The following is a 17,846-nucleotide window of genomic DNA, read 5'->3' on the forward strand; positions in this document are numbered from 1 at the left end:
AGTGTCTTTTAATTGGAGAATTTAGCCCATTTACATACAAGGTTATTATTGATAAGTCTTGATGTTTTCCATAAATATCCCTACTTTTTAACCACTTTGTTCTTTGACTAGGAGGTTTTCTGCCTTCACAGTCTTTCATACTGCTGATCTGTGTGAAGTACATCCTTAAGTATCATTTGTTATTCTGGCTGGGTGGTGAAAAATTATTTCAATTTTTGCATGACTTATAGGGTCTTTATTTCACCTTCATTTATGAAAGAGAACTTCACTGAGTAAAGTATTCTGGGTTGGCAGTTTTTCCTTTTAGGATTTGGTCTATATCTCCAAAGTTTCTCCTGACCTGTAGGGTTGTTGTTGAGAATCTGTCAATCTGATGAGAGTTACCTTAAAGGTGATCTGGCATTTCTCTCTCACACATTTTATATTTTGCTTTTGAAAGTTTGGTTATAATGTGTCATGGTGAGACTGTTTTCTACTCGTGCTTATTTGAAGTTTTATGAACTTTCTGTATATGGATGTCAATATCTTTCTCCAAACTGGAGAAATTTTTGACATTGTTTTATTGTATAAGTTTTCTAAGCCATTCTTTTATTTGTATTCCTTCAGGATCTCGTAAGACTCATATATTTGATTCTTTGATGATATTGCATAGACTCCAAACACTGTTTTCATTCTGGTTTTCTTGTCTCTCTTTTGATCTGCCTAAGATGGTTTTAAAGTCCTACCTTCTTGATCCAATATTCTTTCTTCTGCCTCTTCAAGTCAGACTGGCCAGGTGCACAGGAACCCAGCTGCAACCTGTGATTTCCTTAGTTCTCAGGCTTATGTCTGGAACTCCCACAGCCACAGAACACAGAGGGGTCTGCTCTCTGACCTATAACTTACCTGTCAGTAGTGCCGGTAGCTTCTGGAAGTAGCAAGACTGCTTCCTGTCCTCTGAGTGAGAACAAAGTTCAGCAGAGACTCTACCATAGCAGACAGCCTGGTGCTTTGAGGAAGTTGGGGAGGAGAGTGAGGCAATGAGGTTTTCTTTTTCAGAGCAAAGTAGTCACTTAGACCCCTGTCAACTCCGGGCTCCAGACCTGAAGTCAGTGGGGACTGTGGAATTCTCACTCAGTTAAAGCTGCCAGGGGTGGAAGCCATGGCACCTTCTTCCTACTTTGTCCTGGCAAGATGGCATTTCCCAGTCAGGATCTAGTCATATAGATGCAGCATGGCTTATGGTATCTCTCTCCTCGCTGCCCCATGGAGTCTCTGTTCTGGACTATGAGTTGTCCACTGAACATTTCTCTATCAGTCCACTAGGAATGTGGTTCCTCCTTTATTTTTCTGGTGTCTTCTGTTGCTGAGCTCCATGTGGATTTTCAATGTTTAGCCAACTTCCCTCCTTATATCAATTTTAAACCACCTATAAATCCATGGAGGACCATGCAGATGACCGCATTTTCAAAACCTTGAATCATCTCTCATGACCCCCTTTCATTTCAGTTAATACTTGTCCCTAAGTTCTTTCCTCTCCCAGATTACTTTTGTCTGTTCTTGAATTTCATATAAATGGAATCATACATGTATATTTTTTTAAAAGATGCATTTATTTATTTACTTCAAAGCCAAATTCTGGGAGAGAGAGAGAGAGAGAGAGAGAGAGAGAGAGAGAGAGAGAGGAGACAGAGAGAAAGAGATTCCCCAACCATTGGTTCATTCCCCAGATGGCGGCTAGGTTAAGGATGGGCTTGGTCCAAACCAGGATCAGGAACTCCATTCGAGTCTCCCACATGTCACATGTGTAACAGGGATCCAAAACTACCTGGACTACTTCCAGTGGCCTGCCCAGGTGCATTAGTCTGGAGCCGGATCAAAAGCAGAGCAGACAGAACTTGAACCAGCACTCCAAGATGGGATGCCAGCATTGCAGGCAGCAGCTTAAACTGCTATCCCACAAGGCCAGTCCTCCTTGTGCAACTTTTATATATGTGAAATTCACGCATTTTATTTTACATAGAAGTAATTCAGGGGGCTGGCTCTGTGGTGTAGCAGGTAAAGCTGCCATCTGCAGTGCGAGCATACCATACGGGCACCAGTTCAAATCCCGGCTACTCCACTTCCAATCCAGCTCTCTGTTGTGGCCTGGGAAATCAGTGGAAGATGGCCCAAGTCCATGGGCCCCTGTACCCATGTGGGAGATCTGGAAGAAGTTCCTGGCTCCTGGCTTCATATCGGTGCAGCTCTGGCCATTGCAGCCAACTAGGGAGTGAACCAGCAGATGAAAGACCTCTCTCTCTCTCTGCCTCTCCTTCTCTCTCTGTGTAACTCTGACTTTCAAATAAATAAATAAATAAATCTTTTTTTAAAAAGAAGTAATTGAGTTTATTTTTATTACTGGTCATTTTCTTTTATATTAATATATCATAATTATCCTATTGTTTATAGATTTTTAATTTTTCCCATTTGGGGGTCATTATGAATTCCTGAGTTTGAGTTGTGTATATATATGGCTACAGTAAGCTGCCAAACAGTATTCCAAATTGAATTTACAAATGTACAGGCAAACCAGCAAGTACAATGTTTTCGGTTGTTCCATGTCCTTACTGATACTAAGTTTCTGAATTGTTTTAATGTACTTATCTATGTGGGTGCATATTGTATCAAACTGTGATTTCAATTTTAATTTTCCTGGTAACTTGTGATGAAGTACTCCTTAACTTGCCTGGCCTCTGTCTATTTTTATTAGGTTGTCCTTTTTTTTTTCTTATTTATGTCTCCTAAATGTATATTACTACTATTTTTTCCTCAGTCTGAATTACCTTTCCCCTCCCCTAAAGGATGTGTTTTGATGAACTAAATTTCTTTTTTAAAAGATTTATTTTATTCATTTGAAAGTCAAAGTTACACCAAGAGAGAAGGAGAGGCAGTGAAAGAGAGAGAGAGAGAGTCAGAGAGAGGTCTTCCATCCACTGATTCACTCCCAAGTTGGCCGCAACAGCTGGAGCTGGGCCAATCCGAAGCCAGGAGCTTCCTCAGGGTCTCCCCACGTGGATGCAGGGGCCCAAGGAATTGGGCCATCTTCTGCTGCTTTCCCAGGCCATAGCAGAGAGCTGGATTGGAAGTGGAGCAGCTGGGACTCAAAGTGGTACCCATATGGGATGCCGGCACCGCAGACGGCGGCTTGACCCACTACACCACAGCACCAGCCCCCAACTAAATTTCTTAATGTTCATAAAGTTTTATTTATTATGCTTTTCTTTTATGGCTAGAGTTTTTGATATCCCGTTTAAGAAATCTTTGCTACTCCAAGTTTATACAGATATTCTCTTCTCAAAACTTATTTCACCTTTCCCGTTTATGCCTTGATGCATTTCGAATTAAGTTTTGTGAAGGATTTAAAATTAAGATCAAGGCCGGTTCTGCAGCTCACTTGGCTAATCCTCTGCCAGCAGCGCCAGTACCCCGGATTCTGTCCCGGTTGCTCCTCTTCCAGGCCAGCTCTCTGCTATGGCCTGGGAGTGCAGTGGAGGATGGCCCAAGTGCTTGGGCCCTGCACCCGCATGGGAGACCAGGAGAAAGCACTGGCTCCTGGCTTCGGATCGGCACAGTGCACTGGCCGTAGAGGCCATTTTGGGGGTGAACCAACGAAAGGAAGACCTTTCTCTCTGTTTCTCTCTCTCTCACTAACTCTGCCTGTCAAAAATAATAATAATTTAAAAAATTAAGATCAAGATTTTCCACATGGATTGATAATTGACTCACCATTAGGTGAAAAGATAATCTTTCTCTAGTTAATTTCCTAAGCATTTTTGTTGTAAGTCAGAAGGCTATACATGTAACATATGGACTCTCAATTCAGCTGTTATTATTCCTTCCTCAAATGTATATAATAATAAAGAATGAATCCATATTGGCCTTAATATTTTCCATGGAAAAATAGTCTATTACAGGTTGAATTTCTGTGATCAAAATAAGACTGTTGGCAGGTGCCCTGGCTACTAGGCTAATCCTCTGCCTACGGCACTTGCACCCTGGGTTCTAGTCCCGGTTGGTGTGCCGGATTCTATCCTGGTTGCTCCTTTTCCAGTTCAGCTCTCTGCTGTGGCCCGGGAGTGCAGTGGAGGATGGCCCAAATGCTTGGGCCCTGCACCCCATGGGAGACCAGGAGGAAGCACCTGGCTCCTGGCTTTGGATCAGCACAGAGCGCCGGCTGTAGCGGCCATTTAGGGGGTGAATCAACGGAAAAGGAAGACCTTTCTATCTGTCTCTCTGTCTCTCACTGTCTAACTCTGCCTGTCAAAAAAAAAAGCATAATCTTCATCCATTCAACCCCATCCTATGATCGCTTCCCCCTCTCTGAATGAAACCTCTAACAATCAGCCTAACGTCTACTCTCCTTGCCAGGAATAAAGAGTCCAGTTTGTTCATTCCCAAGAATGATCTCGTCTTACCAATGGATTTATTTCAGCCAAGCACGTAAAAGCTCAGATCTTCACCCAGAGTTACAGTGGCTCTGTTTCTCTGATCCAGGCTGCCTTGGAAGACAATAAGGTGACGGGAAGCAGACATTGTTGACCGCTTCTCTATTTTGCCATGCTGTGATGTCTCTCCAAGCCTCTAACCTGTGGGCCAAGTCCTGATTTATGCAGGAAAAAGGGGAAGAGCTAATGGGAAAGAAAGAACTGAGCACTGTTAAACATACAGTCCTGAGCACAGTCGATGGTCAAAGCAGATTCCTGCCCCGGACACTTCTGTACAGATTCCGTGGAGGCCTCCAGATGCCATTTAGCCTTTCATTCCATTTCTTGTGATATAACAAATTTGTTTTCCTCTGGCTCCTGCAAACACATTTCTCTCTAGGCCCTGCGAATCTGGCTGGGTATTACCCTCTTATAAATCACTGGACTCACCCCATGCCTTTTGTCTCCATCCTTCTTCCCACAAAGGAACTAAAATGACTCCACAGCCTTTACTTCTCTATGAACAGACCCACACGTCCTTGCCATACGTTACTGAAAGTATACTTAGCTGCCACGCTCTTGACTTCAATTCTGACATTTGTAGCTAATACTTCACTGCTTCTAGTTCTTAGATTGCTGAGAACTCTGGTCACTCCACCCTTCACTGCAGGAAACCCATGGAAAACTGTTCCCTCTCGGTGTTTTCGCAGCCTCACCCACTAGGATTAAAGTGAAGAAGGTGTCTATTCTGGAGGGCAGAGAAGAGCCTCACAGGACGCTGAATTGTGACAAAAAATAAAAGTAAAAACCACTATTTCCTTAATTTTCAATACCTGAGCCTATCTGTGCTCAATTCTTTATAATCTGCAGTTGAGTGATGAACTGATTTCATACTACCTTTTCTGTGTGTTTATGTAACTTTTACTTGAATCTGTGTATATCTGATACTCGTTTCCTGGGGGCCTCAGTAAAAAACTGCAACCTAGAGCCCATTTGGACATCATGCTTTACCATGATTTTATATTCAGATCTTCCTTCAAGAAAAAAAATACATTATGAAATAAAATGAAGTGTTTTCTTTTGCACTGACCTCACCCACCTGGGATAATGCTATCTTCAATTGCAGGACTTGTCTTCAAAATTGTAAGCAACACTTCTTTTTTTTTTTTTTTTTTTGACAGGAAGACTTAGTGAGAGAGAGAGACAGAGAAAAAGATCTTCCTTTTCCATTGGTTCAACCCACAAGTGGCTGCTAACGGACGGCGCACTGCGCTGATCCAAAGCCAGGAGCCAGGTGCCTCCTCCTGGTCTCCCATGCTGGTGCAGGGCCCAAGGACCTGGGCCATCCTCCACTGCACTCCTGGGCCACAGCAGAGAGCTGGACTGGAAGAGGAGCAACCGGGACAGAACCGGCGCCCCAACCGGGACTAGAACCCGGGGTGTCGGTACCACAGGCAGAGGATTAGCCAAGTGAGCTGCAGCGCCAGCCAGCAACACTTCTTCGGCTCTAAGCCTTATTAAATATGTCTTTACTCCTTTATTCACTTCAGACTGGGAGCCGCTGTACCTTTCATGGGCCTGATACTCAACCTGCAGGACTTGGGGAGCAGTATCTTCCTGTTCCAGGTGCTCTTCGGAGCCATCACATTCATATCCAGATGTTCTGCCCATTTGATAATGAAACATATGGACCGGCGAATAAATCAGTCATTGTTTTTCTTCCTGGTAGGACTTTGCATTCTGGTCAACACCTTTTTGTCCCAAGGTGAGAAAGCAAGAATTTGGAGGGAGCAAGTTGTTTCCCCAATCCTCAGGAATTACATGGGTCTTATATTCCTAATGCCAAAAAAAAAAAAAAATTCATTGACATTGAAACCTGAAGGGTGGGCGGAAGCTAATATGAGGGCTTGAAACTGACGCTGATAACAAGTTGTCCAAAACCTGGACTTGGGCTCCAGCTGAACCAGTGTCAGCAAGGGGTGATTCTCCTATGAAGGTGTCTCCATCACATACAGAATGAACCTGGACACCAGTTCCAACTACACAGAACAGGTTCTTTAGCAGTTACACCACATGCCTTTAAATACTCTTGGAGAGTTTAAATACTCTTGGAGAGGTAGCCCTTGCAACTGTAGCCCCAGATGGGCACATAGTACTCTCACTTCCTCTGTCTTGGACTCTTCTCGAGTTTCAAGGCCTTTCCTCTTTGTCCTCTCTCACACATTTTCATATTCATTTTTCGCAGATGGCATTTGAGTTATCATAAATGCAACAGGTTTTAGGAGAAGCTCCTTGACTACAACGAAACAAAAATCCCGTCTTTACTAAGAGAAGTGTATGGTAGGAACAAAGGGAGAGTCTAATCTTGTTCCATCTTTTAATCTGTTTCCTAATCTGTGTCTAAACAAGGAACAAGTTAATAAACTAACTCAGACTCTCTTAGAATCTATTTTACTAAAATAATTGAATGACCTTATGTGATAAATATGGGAACTTCAGCCATGTTCCCAGAGCAGTAACATTTTTTCAGTATCCCAGACTGGTGGGCTCCACTCAAGAGCCCTCTCCATTGTTTAAATATCTCTGTAGGTAGTTTTTTTCATGAATTTCATAAGTGCTTTTTGAATTTTCAGTGTTAGTGTTTCTCAGGATAACATCGATTATTTCCAACTAGGAGTCCTAATTCTCTCCTGAGTGATTATTCCAGTGTATGAGGGTCATCACACTGTCTACTCCCAAATGAATGCAATCTATTTCTTACTATGGGATGGCATACCTGTCCCCCATCAAACATTGTTCCCCACACTGTTGGTTCCAAACTGTACAAGATGTGGATCATAAACTCTCCGTTATTACCTGTATATATATATCTATACATTGCAGGAAGGGCACAGGAAAGGTAACACGCAATAAACAAAATTACTCAAATGTGCCAGAAGAGTTGAAGCAACAGATCGAGATTTTTTCATTCACTGTTTAAACCATGACATTCTGCAGCCCACGTCCATCCACGTATCAACCATTCCATAACCTCTAGAAGGTTGTGGTTTCATACCTTAGATTCCACAGCTGAAACCCCACACATTCCCCAAGAGAATCTTCCCACAATTTTTTGGAGGTTGACAGATTTCTTCAGCCAAGATTTCCTAACTCTCCTTGGTCTTCCTCTCTCCAGAAATGCAAACCCTGCGTGTGGTTTTAGCCACTCTGGGAATTGGTACAATTTCTGCTGCCAATGCTACTTTTTCTGTCCATGCTTTGGAACTCATCCCCACCACATTCAGGTACGAGAACTAAAAGATCATGTGTCTGGTTTCTATTCAGCACGTTTCTGAAATAATTGACATTTATGTGGGAATAAACCTGAGACTGTTAAAATGGCAGAGGAATAAATTTTAGCATAAATTAAGACTTCAATTATTCAATATTAAAGCTAACTTTATACCTGTCAATGTGCCAGGTTCTATAAGGTATCATCTCGTTATCTTAAGAACCACTCTCCAGGATTGATGCTACATTTATCCCTATTTTAAAAGCAATAAAATTGAAGTTTTGAGCACTTACCAATTTATCCTATCAAACAGTAAATGTCACTATTAAAGTCAAAGCTTATCTGCTTAATAATGAAGATAAATAAGAATACCATGTACAAATCTGTACAAAATTTTCTCCTTATCGTTATTTGCACACAAAGGTCAACAGCTGCAGGAATCAATAATGTGTTCTCAAGAATTGGGTCAGTACTGGCCCCCCTCCTGATGACCTTAGTGGTGTATTCTCCCCACCTGCCCTGGATCATGTATGGAGTCTTCCCCATCCTTTGTGGCCTGATTGTGTTTGGCCTTCCGGAAACCAGGAATCAGCCTCTTCCTAACACCATTCAGGATGTGGAAAATGAGTGAGTAAATCCTGTAGCTGTCACCAGAGTGGGGAGTAGCTGGGTCAATAGCTCTGTCGTGAAGAGGGAAATGACCATTGGCAGTGAAGGCTCACACACGGGCTATTTGTCTCCATGTCCTTTAGTTCACTGGCAGCCTTACCCCTACCCACAGAGGTGTCAACGCATTGTGAGGCTCTCTAGGTCACACATATCATCTCACACTAGTAGATTTAGTGTAGAAAAGGTCAAAATATTCCCAATGGGAAGGACTCATACTCTTTTATCCTTATGGGAAATGCACACGCCTGATATTTTCTCATAAACCAACTAAGATTCAAATGCTCCATTTCCATCACACTGGTTTTACCATCCATGAGCCCAATGAGTGCTTGATATAATGTGAGAAGAGAAGTGAGTTTGGCTTGTGGACACAAACCTGTTTATTGCTTCAGTTAGGAAGAATTACAGGACTGGGGTATGGAACAAGCTTCCTTGCAGAGAAGACAGTATATCTAAAGGAACTGAGTCTGTAAGATTGTCAGATTCACTACCAGTAACAGAAATTTTGCAGAAATGAAATTAAGAAAAAAAGAAAATAATTTGAAATGAAAAAAAATGTGAAAATACCCTTAAATTTTTCCGTTGTCCCTTTGATTTTTCCAAAAACATCAAATGTTTTAAAAAAAAAAAAAAAGACAGTGGTGACCACAGCATTGTTCAACACCACCTTCTCAGGTATGTTCAGATATCAGTACCTTTCCCAACACAAATGTGTCAATGTCAGGGATCCTGAGTGAAGAGCTGGTAGGTAGAGGATCACCTTGGCCTTAAGCATGAAGGCTGTGTACAGTTATTCTGTACCTTGTTCGATTGTTTCCTGACTTTGTTTTTGTTTGGAATTTTTCCCCAGCACAAAAGAAGCAAGAAAAGTGAAGGAGGAAGATACTTTCATAAAAGTAACAAAATTTTAAGGAGTATTCCAAGAATGGATCCAAATCAGAGCAAAATGGGGGAGGATATCAAGATTTTTCCTCTAAACCTATAAAACTAGCTAAAAAAATTATAATGTACAACTTGATGCCTTTTACAATCATGCATTTTCTCACAGTAATTTGACTTTAAGTAATTACATCATGCAATTGTTTGCAAAAGTATCTCTAAATTCACCTACAAATTACCAACAGCCAAAGGGATTTAGAAAAAGCAGCATTATTCATGTGATCTAGCAGTCCCACCACTGGGTATATTTCCAAAGAAATGGAATCACTATATCAAAGAGATGTCTGCACTGGCTGTTTATTGCAGCACTATTCATAATGGCTGAGATGCAGAATCAACATAAATGACCAACAGATGAATGAGTAATTGAAATATGGTGTAGATACACAATGGATTATTCATCTGATAAAAAGAAGAAAATATCATTTGCAACAACATGGATGGACCTGGAGGACATTATGTTAGGAGAATAAGGCAAGCACAGAAAGACAATCATTGCAAGATTCTTCAAGACCCACATGTAGAATCTAAAATAAGTTGATCTCATAAAAACAGAGTAGTTACTGATAGAGAGTAGATGTTGATTACCAGAGGCTCAGGCAGTTGGATAGTAGGGAGTGTTTGGGGAGATGCTGGTCAAAGAATATAAAATTACAGTTTATAGAAAGAGTAAGTTCAAGAGATCTGTTATCTAGCCTGGTGACAACAGCTAATAACAATATATTGCATCCCCAAAAAATGCTTTAAAAAAGTGGATGATGGTCTCACTGTAAAAATAACTGTATGATGTAATGCACTTGTTAAGTAGCTAGATTTACCCATCTGTAATATGTACATACTTCAAAAGTTCATGTTTGTGGTGGAATGAGAAGGCCATGCCAAGATGGCCACTGGCAATGGAGCCTGCCTGGCAACAGGCTGTGATTGCTTGGGGCATAAACCGCCCCTTGACCAGATTGGCTGCCTCGGCTATATAAGCTGCCCATCAACAGTGGACTGGATAAAGAAATTATGGGATATGTACTCTATAGAATACTATACAGCAGTAAAAAAAAAAATGAAATCCGGTCATTTGCAACAAAATGGAGGAATCTGGAACACATCACGCTGAGTGAATTAAGCCAGTCCCAAAGGGACAAATATCATATGTTCTCCCTGATCGGTGACAACTAACTGAGCACAAAAAAGGAAACCTGTTGAAGTGAAATGGACACTATGAGAAATGATGACCTGATCAGCCCTTGTCCTGACTGTCAAGGAACAACTTAATACTTTATCCCTTTTAGTATTTTTTTTTGTTCAACTTCATACTACTAGTTGAACTCTTTAATAAACACACAATTATTCTTAGGTGATTAAACTTAACTGAAAAGTGATCCTTGTTAAATGTAATAGTGGGAATAAGAGAGGGAGGAGATGTACAGTGTAGCACATGCTCAATCGGACTTGCCCCAAACAGTGGAGTTAGAAACATGCCAGAGACATGTACCAATGCCATCTCACTAGTCCAAGTGATCAATTTCAGCTCACAGTTGATGGCTCTGATAGGTCTAAGAGTCAAAGGGATCACACAAACAAGACAAGTGTCTGCTAATACTAACTGATAGAATCAAAAAGGGAGAGAACGATCCAACATGGGAAGTGGGATACACAGCAGACTCATAGAATGGCAGATGTCCTAAACAACACTCTGGCCTCAGAATCAGCCCTTAAGGCATTCGGATCTGGCTGAAGAGCCCATGAGAGTATTGTAGGCATGGAAAGCCAAGATACCATGGAAAAAAAAGACCTAAATGAAAGATCTCTGTGAGTGAGATCCCAGTGGAAAGAACGGGGCCATCAAAGAAGGAGGTACCTTTCTCCGAAGGGAGGAGAGAACTTCCACTTTGATTATGACCCTATCGGAATAAGATCAAAGTCAGCGAACTCTAAAGGCTTCCATAGCCCTGGCAACTCATGACTAGAGCCTAGGGAGATTACTGACACCATGAACAGGAGTGTCAAATTGTTAAGTCAGCAACAGAAGTCACTGTGTACTTATACCCCATGTGGGATCTGTCCTTAATGTGTTGTCTAATGTGCAGTGATGCTATAACTAGTACTGAAACAGTATTTTTATACTTTGTGTTTCTGTGTGGGTGCAAACTGATGAGGTCTTTACTAATTATATACTGAATTGATCTTCTGTATATAAAGATAATTGGAAATGAAAAAAAAAAACAACCTGGTGTTAAATTGGAAATGGCATAGAAATCAATTAATTTTTTAAAAAAAATATTATGTAGGATCTCTGTCTTTAATGTGCTGTACACTCTTATTTAATGCTATAACTAGTACTCCAACGGTAGTTTTTTCACTTTGTGTTGCTATATGGGGCAAACGGTTGAAATCTTTACCTAATATATACTAAACTGATCTTCTGTGTATAAAGAGAATTGAAAATGAATCTTGATGTGAATGGAAGTGGAGAGGGAGCGGGAAAGGGGAGGGTTGCGGGTGAGAGGGAAGTTATGGGGGAGGGGGGAAGCCATTGTAACCCATAAGCTGTATTTTGGAAATTTATATTCATTAAATAAAAGTTTAATAAATGAAAAAAAAAAGAAAAAAGAAACATGCCAGAGAATTACAATTCAATCCCATCAAGGGGGCATGTACCAATGCCACCTCACTAGTCAAAGTGATCAGTTTCAGTTCACAATTGATCATAATGATAGGATTAAAAGTCAAAGGGATCACATAGACAAGACTAGTGTCTGCTGATACCAACGGATAGAATTAAAAAGGAGAGAATGATCCAACATGGGAAGTGGGATACACAGCAGACTCATAGAATGGCAGGTGTTCTAAATAGCACTCTGGCTTCAGAATCAGCCCTTACGATATTCGGATCTGGCTAAAAAGCCCATGAGAGTATTTCAGGCATGGAAAGCCAACACACTGTGGGGAAAAAAAAAAAAAACACCTAAATGAAAGATCTCCGTGAGATCCCAGCGGAAAGAACGGGGCCATCCAAGAAGGAAGTGCCTTTCTCTGAAGGGAGGAGAGAACTTCCACTTTGACTATGGCCTTGTCTAAATAAGATCAGAGTTAGCAAACTCAAGAGGCCTCCATAGCCTTGGCAACTCATGACAAGAGCCTCAGTGATTACTGAAGCCATAAACAAGAGTGTCAATTTGTAAAGTCAACAACAGGAGTCACTGTGCACTTACTCCTCATGAAGGATCTCTGTCCTTAATGTGTTGTACTATGTGAATTAACAGTATAACTAGCACTCAAACAGTACTTTACACTTTATATTTCTGTGTGGGTGCAAACTGTTGAAATCTTTACTTAGTATATACTAAATTGATCTTCTGTATATAAACATAATTGAAAATAAATCTTGATGTGAATGAGATGGGAGAGGGAGAGAGGGAGTGGGAGATGGGATGGTTGTGGGTGGGAGGGTGGTTGGGGGGGGGAACCACTGTAATCCAAAAGCTGTACTTTGGAAATTTATATTTATTAAATAAAAGTTAAAAAGAAAAAAAAAAAGAACTGGGGTTGTTACTGTGAACTGTGGACCTGAAGATGTGGAAGACGCTTTGGAGTTGGTTTGCTGGAGAAGGCGGGAAGACTGTGGAGGAGCAGGCTAAAGAAATGCAGTGTGAAACCACGACCCTGAAGCATCCCAGTGCTGATAACCAAGCTGTCCCATGCTTAATTAGCCTTTGAAATGCTTTGTAGAACACATAATTTTATTTTGCTATTTGTTCATGTGCTAATGAATAGGCATGAAAGATTTGGGGGAAAAAAATCACCCTAAGAGAAAGCCCATTAAAAAAAAAATCTGCCAAAAAAAAAAGGCTGTAAGCATAGAACTAAGGACATCCATGGTGAGGACTTAAAGGACCAGAGTAGAAATGTGAGTGATAAAGGCCAGGCTGGGTTTTTTCTGGTGGAAATGAGGATTCTCTTGGGTATTGAACTAAAAGCCATCCTTGCTGTATGGTGACAAAAGAACCTGGCTCTTTCATGCCCATTTCCTGAGACTTTCTGAGAGATTGAACTTAAACATGGTGGATTAGTTTGTTTGACCATGGAGACCTAGAAGCAGCAAAGTGTATAGGCTGTAGCCTAAGTGATATTGGCAGCTGCTAGCAAGTTCCTAGTGAAAACTGGGAGCAAAAAGGAATACAGTGAAAGTTTTGGAAAATTTTACAAACTGGCCTGGGAAAGGAGGGAGAAAAACTTGTTTGGGACAAGAAAATCAAGTAGAGAAACCACTTGTGGATTAGCTCAGATAAAAGGCATCCATGGGCAAAGCAATTGGAGAAAGAACCGAAAGGCATTTTGGAGATCTTTCATTAACTTAAAATGTTAAGTACTTCATTTATTATTTTTAGCATAACATTTTTAATTTACATTATAGACAGAGGCTTACTGGTGCCACTACATAAAGATTTCAGCAAATATAAAATAAAAAGACCGTACATAGTCCAGCAGGAAAATCAGCAATAGATATACAAGGAAATTAAAGAAAAGATGTTTAACTTCATTGACATAAAGCAAATTTTTAAATAGTCACAAAATCATTAAAACTATACCAGAATATAATTCCTACCAATTCTTTTGAAAAATATTTAATTAATTTTTATTTATTTTTTTAATTTTTAATTGGTTTTAACAGATTCAATATGGCTTATAGATACAATTCTAAGAACATAATGATATTCCCTTCTTCTCTGCCTCTCTTCCTCCCTCTTTCTTCTCCTACCCTCCTTTCTTCTCCTTTTCTGTCTCTTTTTAGTTTTTGAGATAAAACATTTCAATTTACATTACAGTAAAAAGGCTTAATATTTCACCAAATAAGAAGTTTAACTAGTAAAATTTAAAAAGAACTTAGTTTAATGGGAATATAGACAACAGCTATAAACAATAGAATGGAAATGACCAGTTCACCTATATACACCATATTTGCAAAAAAATTGATACACTTAGGCATTTTTGCTTTTTAATTTTAGTTCCCATATATAAGGGAGAACATGCATTGTCTTTTTGTGTCTGGCTTATTTCACTCAACATGATGTCCTCTGGTTCCAACCATTTTGCTGAAAATAATAGAATTTTATTCTTTTTTTTTTTTATTTGAAAGTTAGAGTTACACAGAGAGAGGGGAGAGGCAGAGAGAGAGAGGTCTTCCATCTGCTGGTTCACTCCCCAATTGGCTGCAATGGCCGGAGCTGCACCAATCTGAAGCCAGGAGCCAGGAGCTTCCTCCAGGTCTCCCATGTGGGTGCAGGGCCCCAGGACTTGGGCCATCCTCCATTGCCCTCCCAGGACATAGCAAGAGCTGGATTGGAAGTGGAGCAGCCAGGACTAGAACCAGCGCCCATATGGGATGCTGGCGCTTCAGGCCAGGGAGTTAACCTGCTGTGCCACAGCACCGGCCCCGAAATTTATTCTTTATTATAGCTGAATGATATTCATTTTCCTTATACATTTATCTGATGATGGACGCTTTTGTTGACTGCATATTTTGACTAATGTGAACAATGCTGCTATAAACATCCTGGGACAGCTATCTCTTTGATACAACGAATTTATGTCTTGAAGGTATATACTTCATTGTGGGATTGCTGGATCACATAGCAAGTCTATTTTGCAGGGTTTTTGGTTTTTAAGTTTTATTCATTTACTTGAAAGTCAGAGTTACACAGAGAGAAAAAGAAAGGCAGAGAGAGAGAGAGAGGTCTTCTATCCGCTGGTTCGTTCCCCAGATGGCTGCAGCGGCCAGAGCTATGCCAATCCGAAGCCAGGAACCAGTAGCTTCCTCCTAGTCTTCCATGAGGGTGCAGGGGCCCAAGGCCTTGGGTCATCTTCCACGACTTTCCCAGGCCATAGCAGAAAGCTGGATCAGAAGTGGAGCAGCCTGCGCCCATATGGGATGCTGGCCCCACAGGCGGCTGCTTTACCAGCCACACCACAGTACCAGCCCCTATTTGTAGTTTATAAAGAAAGCTCCAGACTATCTGTTCACATTGGTTGCACTAATGTGCATTCTCATTATTAGTGTGTCAGAGTTCCCCTTTCTCCACATCCTTGCAAGCATTTTTTCCTCTCTGTGTTTTGGGTAATAGTCATTCTTATAGAAGAGAACTAATATCTCATTCTGATTTTGATGCACATTTCCATGAAAGCTAGTGATACTGAGAATTTTTCATAGATTTGTGGCCATTTGTATTTCTTTTTTGAGAATTATCTATTCATGTCCATTATCCACTTTTGTTTTATCCCAATTTTTTATTTGTATAAAGGAAACAAATTTCATGTATTTCACATATGAAGTTTCAAGAATATAATGATACTTCCCATTCTACCCTCCCTTCCTACTACCCTCACTCCCACCTTCCCTCCTCCTTTCTTTTATATTTTTCTTTTAATTTTTGAAATGACGTATTTTCAATTTATTTCATAATCACGAGCTTAATTCTCTACTAAATAATGAAATCAGTAAGTAGTAAGTAGAAAACCCAGGGCTATAAAACAAGGGCTATAAACAATAATCAAATCATACACATTACATCTGGGGGGACTCTGTGTATTAGTTGCCACAAATCAAGGAAAACATGTGATTTTTTTTTGGAGATTGACATTTCACTAAGCATAATGGTCTCCAGTTACATCCATTTTGTTGTGAAAGTCAGGATTACGTTCCTTTTTACAGCTGGGTAGTATTCCCTCTTATATATGTATGTATGTATGTATGTATATATGTATGTATACCACAATTTCTTTATCAGTCATCAGTTGGTGGAAATGTGGGTTGATTCCATATCTTAGCTATTGTGAATTAAGCTGCCATAAACATGGGGGTAGAAATAACTCTTCCATATGCTGATTTCATTTCCTTTGGGTAAATTCCCAGGAGTGGAATGGCTGGGCCATATGTTTGATCAATTTTCAAATTTCTGAGAAATTTCAATACTGTCTTTCATGATGTTTGTACTAGTTTACAATCTCACCAACAGTGAGTTAGGTTACCTTTTTCCCCACATCTTCATCAGCATTTGTGATATTTTGATTGTTGGATGATATTCATCCTAACTGGGGTGAAGTGAAACCCCATTGTGGGTTTTATTTGCATTTCCCTGATGGGCAGTGATCCTGAACATCTTTTCCTGTGACTGTTGGCCATTTGTATTTCATTCTTTGAAAATTGTCTATTCATATCCTTAGCCCATTTCTTAGATTCTTTGTTTTGTTGTTGCTGAGTTTCTTGAGCTTCTATATATTGTGGGTATTAAATCCTTATCAGATGCATAGCTTTCCAAAAGACTCTGCTAAGAGACTGTTGGAACTCACAAGAGAGTTTGGCAAAATGGCAGGAAATAAAATCAACACATAAAAATCAATAGCCTTTGTATATACAAACAATGCCACCACGGCTGAGGAAGAACTTGTAAGATCAGTCCCATTCACAATACCAACAAAAAAATTTAAATGCCTTAGAGTAAATTTAACCAAGGATGTGGAAGATATCAACAATGAAAAATTATAAAACATTAAGAAGATAAATAGAAAACACAAAAATAAAAAATTTTCCATGTTCATGGACTGGAAGGATTAATATCAAAATGTCCATACTACTGAAAGCAATTTACAGATTAAATGTAATCCCTGTCAAAAATATGAAAGATATTCTTCTCAGATCTAGAAAAATGATCAAGAAATTCATATTGAGTCACAGGAGACTCCAAATAGCTAAAGCCATCAAAAACAACAAAAATAAAGCTGGCCCCTAATACAGAATGGAGTCTGGCAGTGGTTATGTCATAGTAGCAAGGGTGTGGAGCTTGGAGGAGGAGAGGTGCAATGTGGGTTTCCTTTCTTGAAGCAAAGTAGTCAACTTTGTAGACTGGATGTAAAACCAGTGAAGATAGTGTGATTCTCCTATAGTTAAGGAAACACTCCAGGACCTTCAGTGATGACACTCCAACTTGTAGCAACTAATGCATGGGCCACATGCCTGGCAAAACTGTAGAGGTGAGTTTGTCCAAACCGCTGGGAGCCTGGCCCCCTGCACAGTGTACCTAGGATGCCAAATGTGGAGCTTTGAATGTTTGCACTGCTAGTTTTTGATCTTGCTTTGGTGTGATTGATTCTTTCTATTTCCCTATGTCCCCATTTTTCAAATGAAAATGTATATCCTGGGCCTGTCCCACCATTTTATGTTGAAATTTCATAACTTGGGTTTGACTTTACAGAGGCTCACAGCTAAGCAAGTTGCCTTGAGTCTCAGATTAGACTTTAGACCTTTGGATTAATGTTGGACTCAGTTAAGACTTTGAAACTTTGGAGACTGGAAAGACTGTTGTATGTGACAAAGACAAGAATTTTGAAGGATAAGGAGTGGGATGTTATCGTTTGAACAGGATTTAGCTCCCCAAACTCATGTACATGTTTAAACTCCAAAGTCTTACATTAATGGTTAATGGATTGATGTTAATTGTTGATGGATTAAGGGTGGAGACGTAAAGCAT

General features: G+C 40.2%; 1 protein-coding gene across 1 annotated transcript in view; it reads left to right on the forward strand.

Moving 5' to 3' along the window:
* The window catches only part of LOC133764140 (steroid transmembrane transporter SLC22A24), a 37,316-nt gene extending 28,020 nt beyond the window's left edge, over positions 1-9,296 (forward strand). The window contains exons 7-10 of the mRNA XM_062197817.1: positions 5,996-6,210; positions 7,621-7,729; positions 8,140-8,343; positions 9,236-9,296. Coding sequence (XP_062053801.1) covers positions 5,996-6,210; positions 7,621-7,729; positions 8,140-8,343; positions 9,236-9,296 — 589 coding nt within the window. The remainder of the gene's footprint in view (positions 1-5,995; positions 6,211-7,620; positions 7,730-8,139; positions 8,344-9,235) is intronic.
* The last annotated feature ends 8,550 nt before the right edge of the window (positions 9,297-17,846 follow it).

This window comes from Lepus europaeus, chromosome 7 (assembly GCF_033115175.1).
Source record: "Lepus europaeus isolate LE1 chromosome 7, mLepTim1.pri, whole genome shotgun sequence".
NCBI lineage: Eukaryota > Metazoa > Chordata > Mammalia > Lagomorpha > Leporidae > Lepus > Lepus europaeus.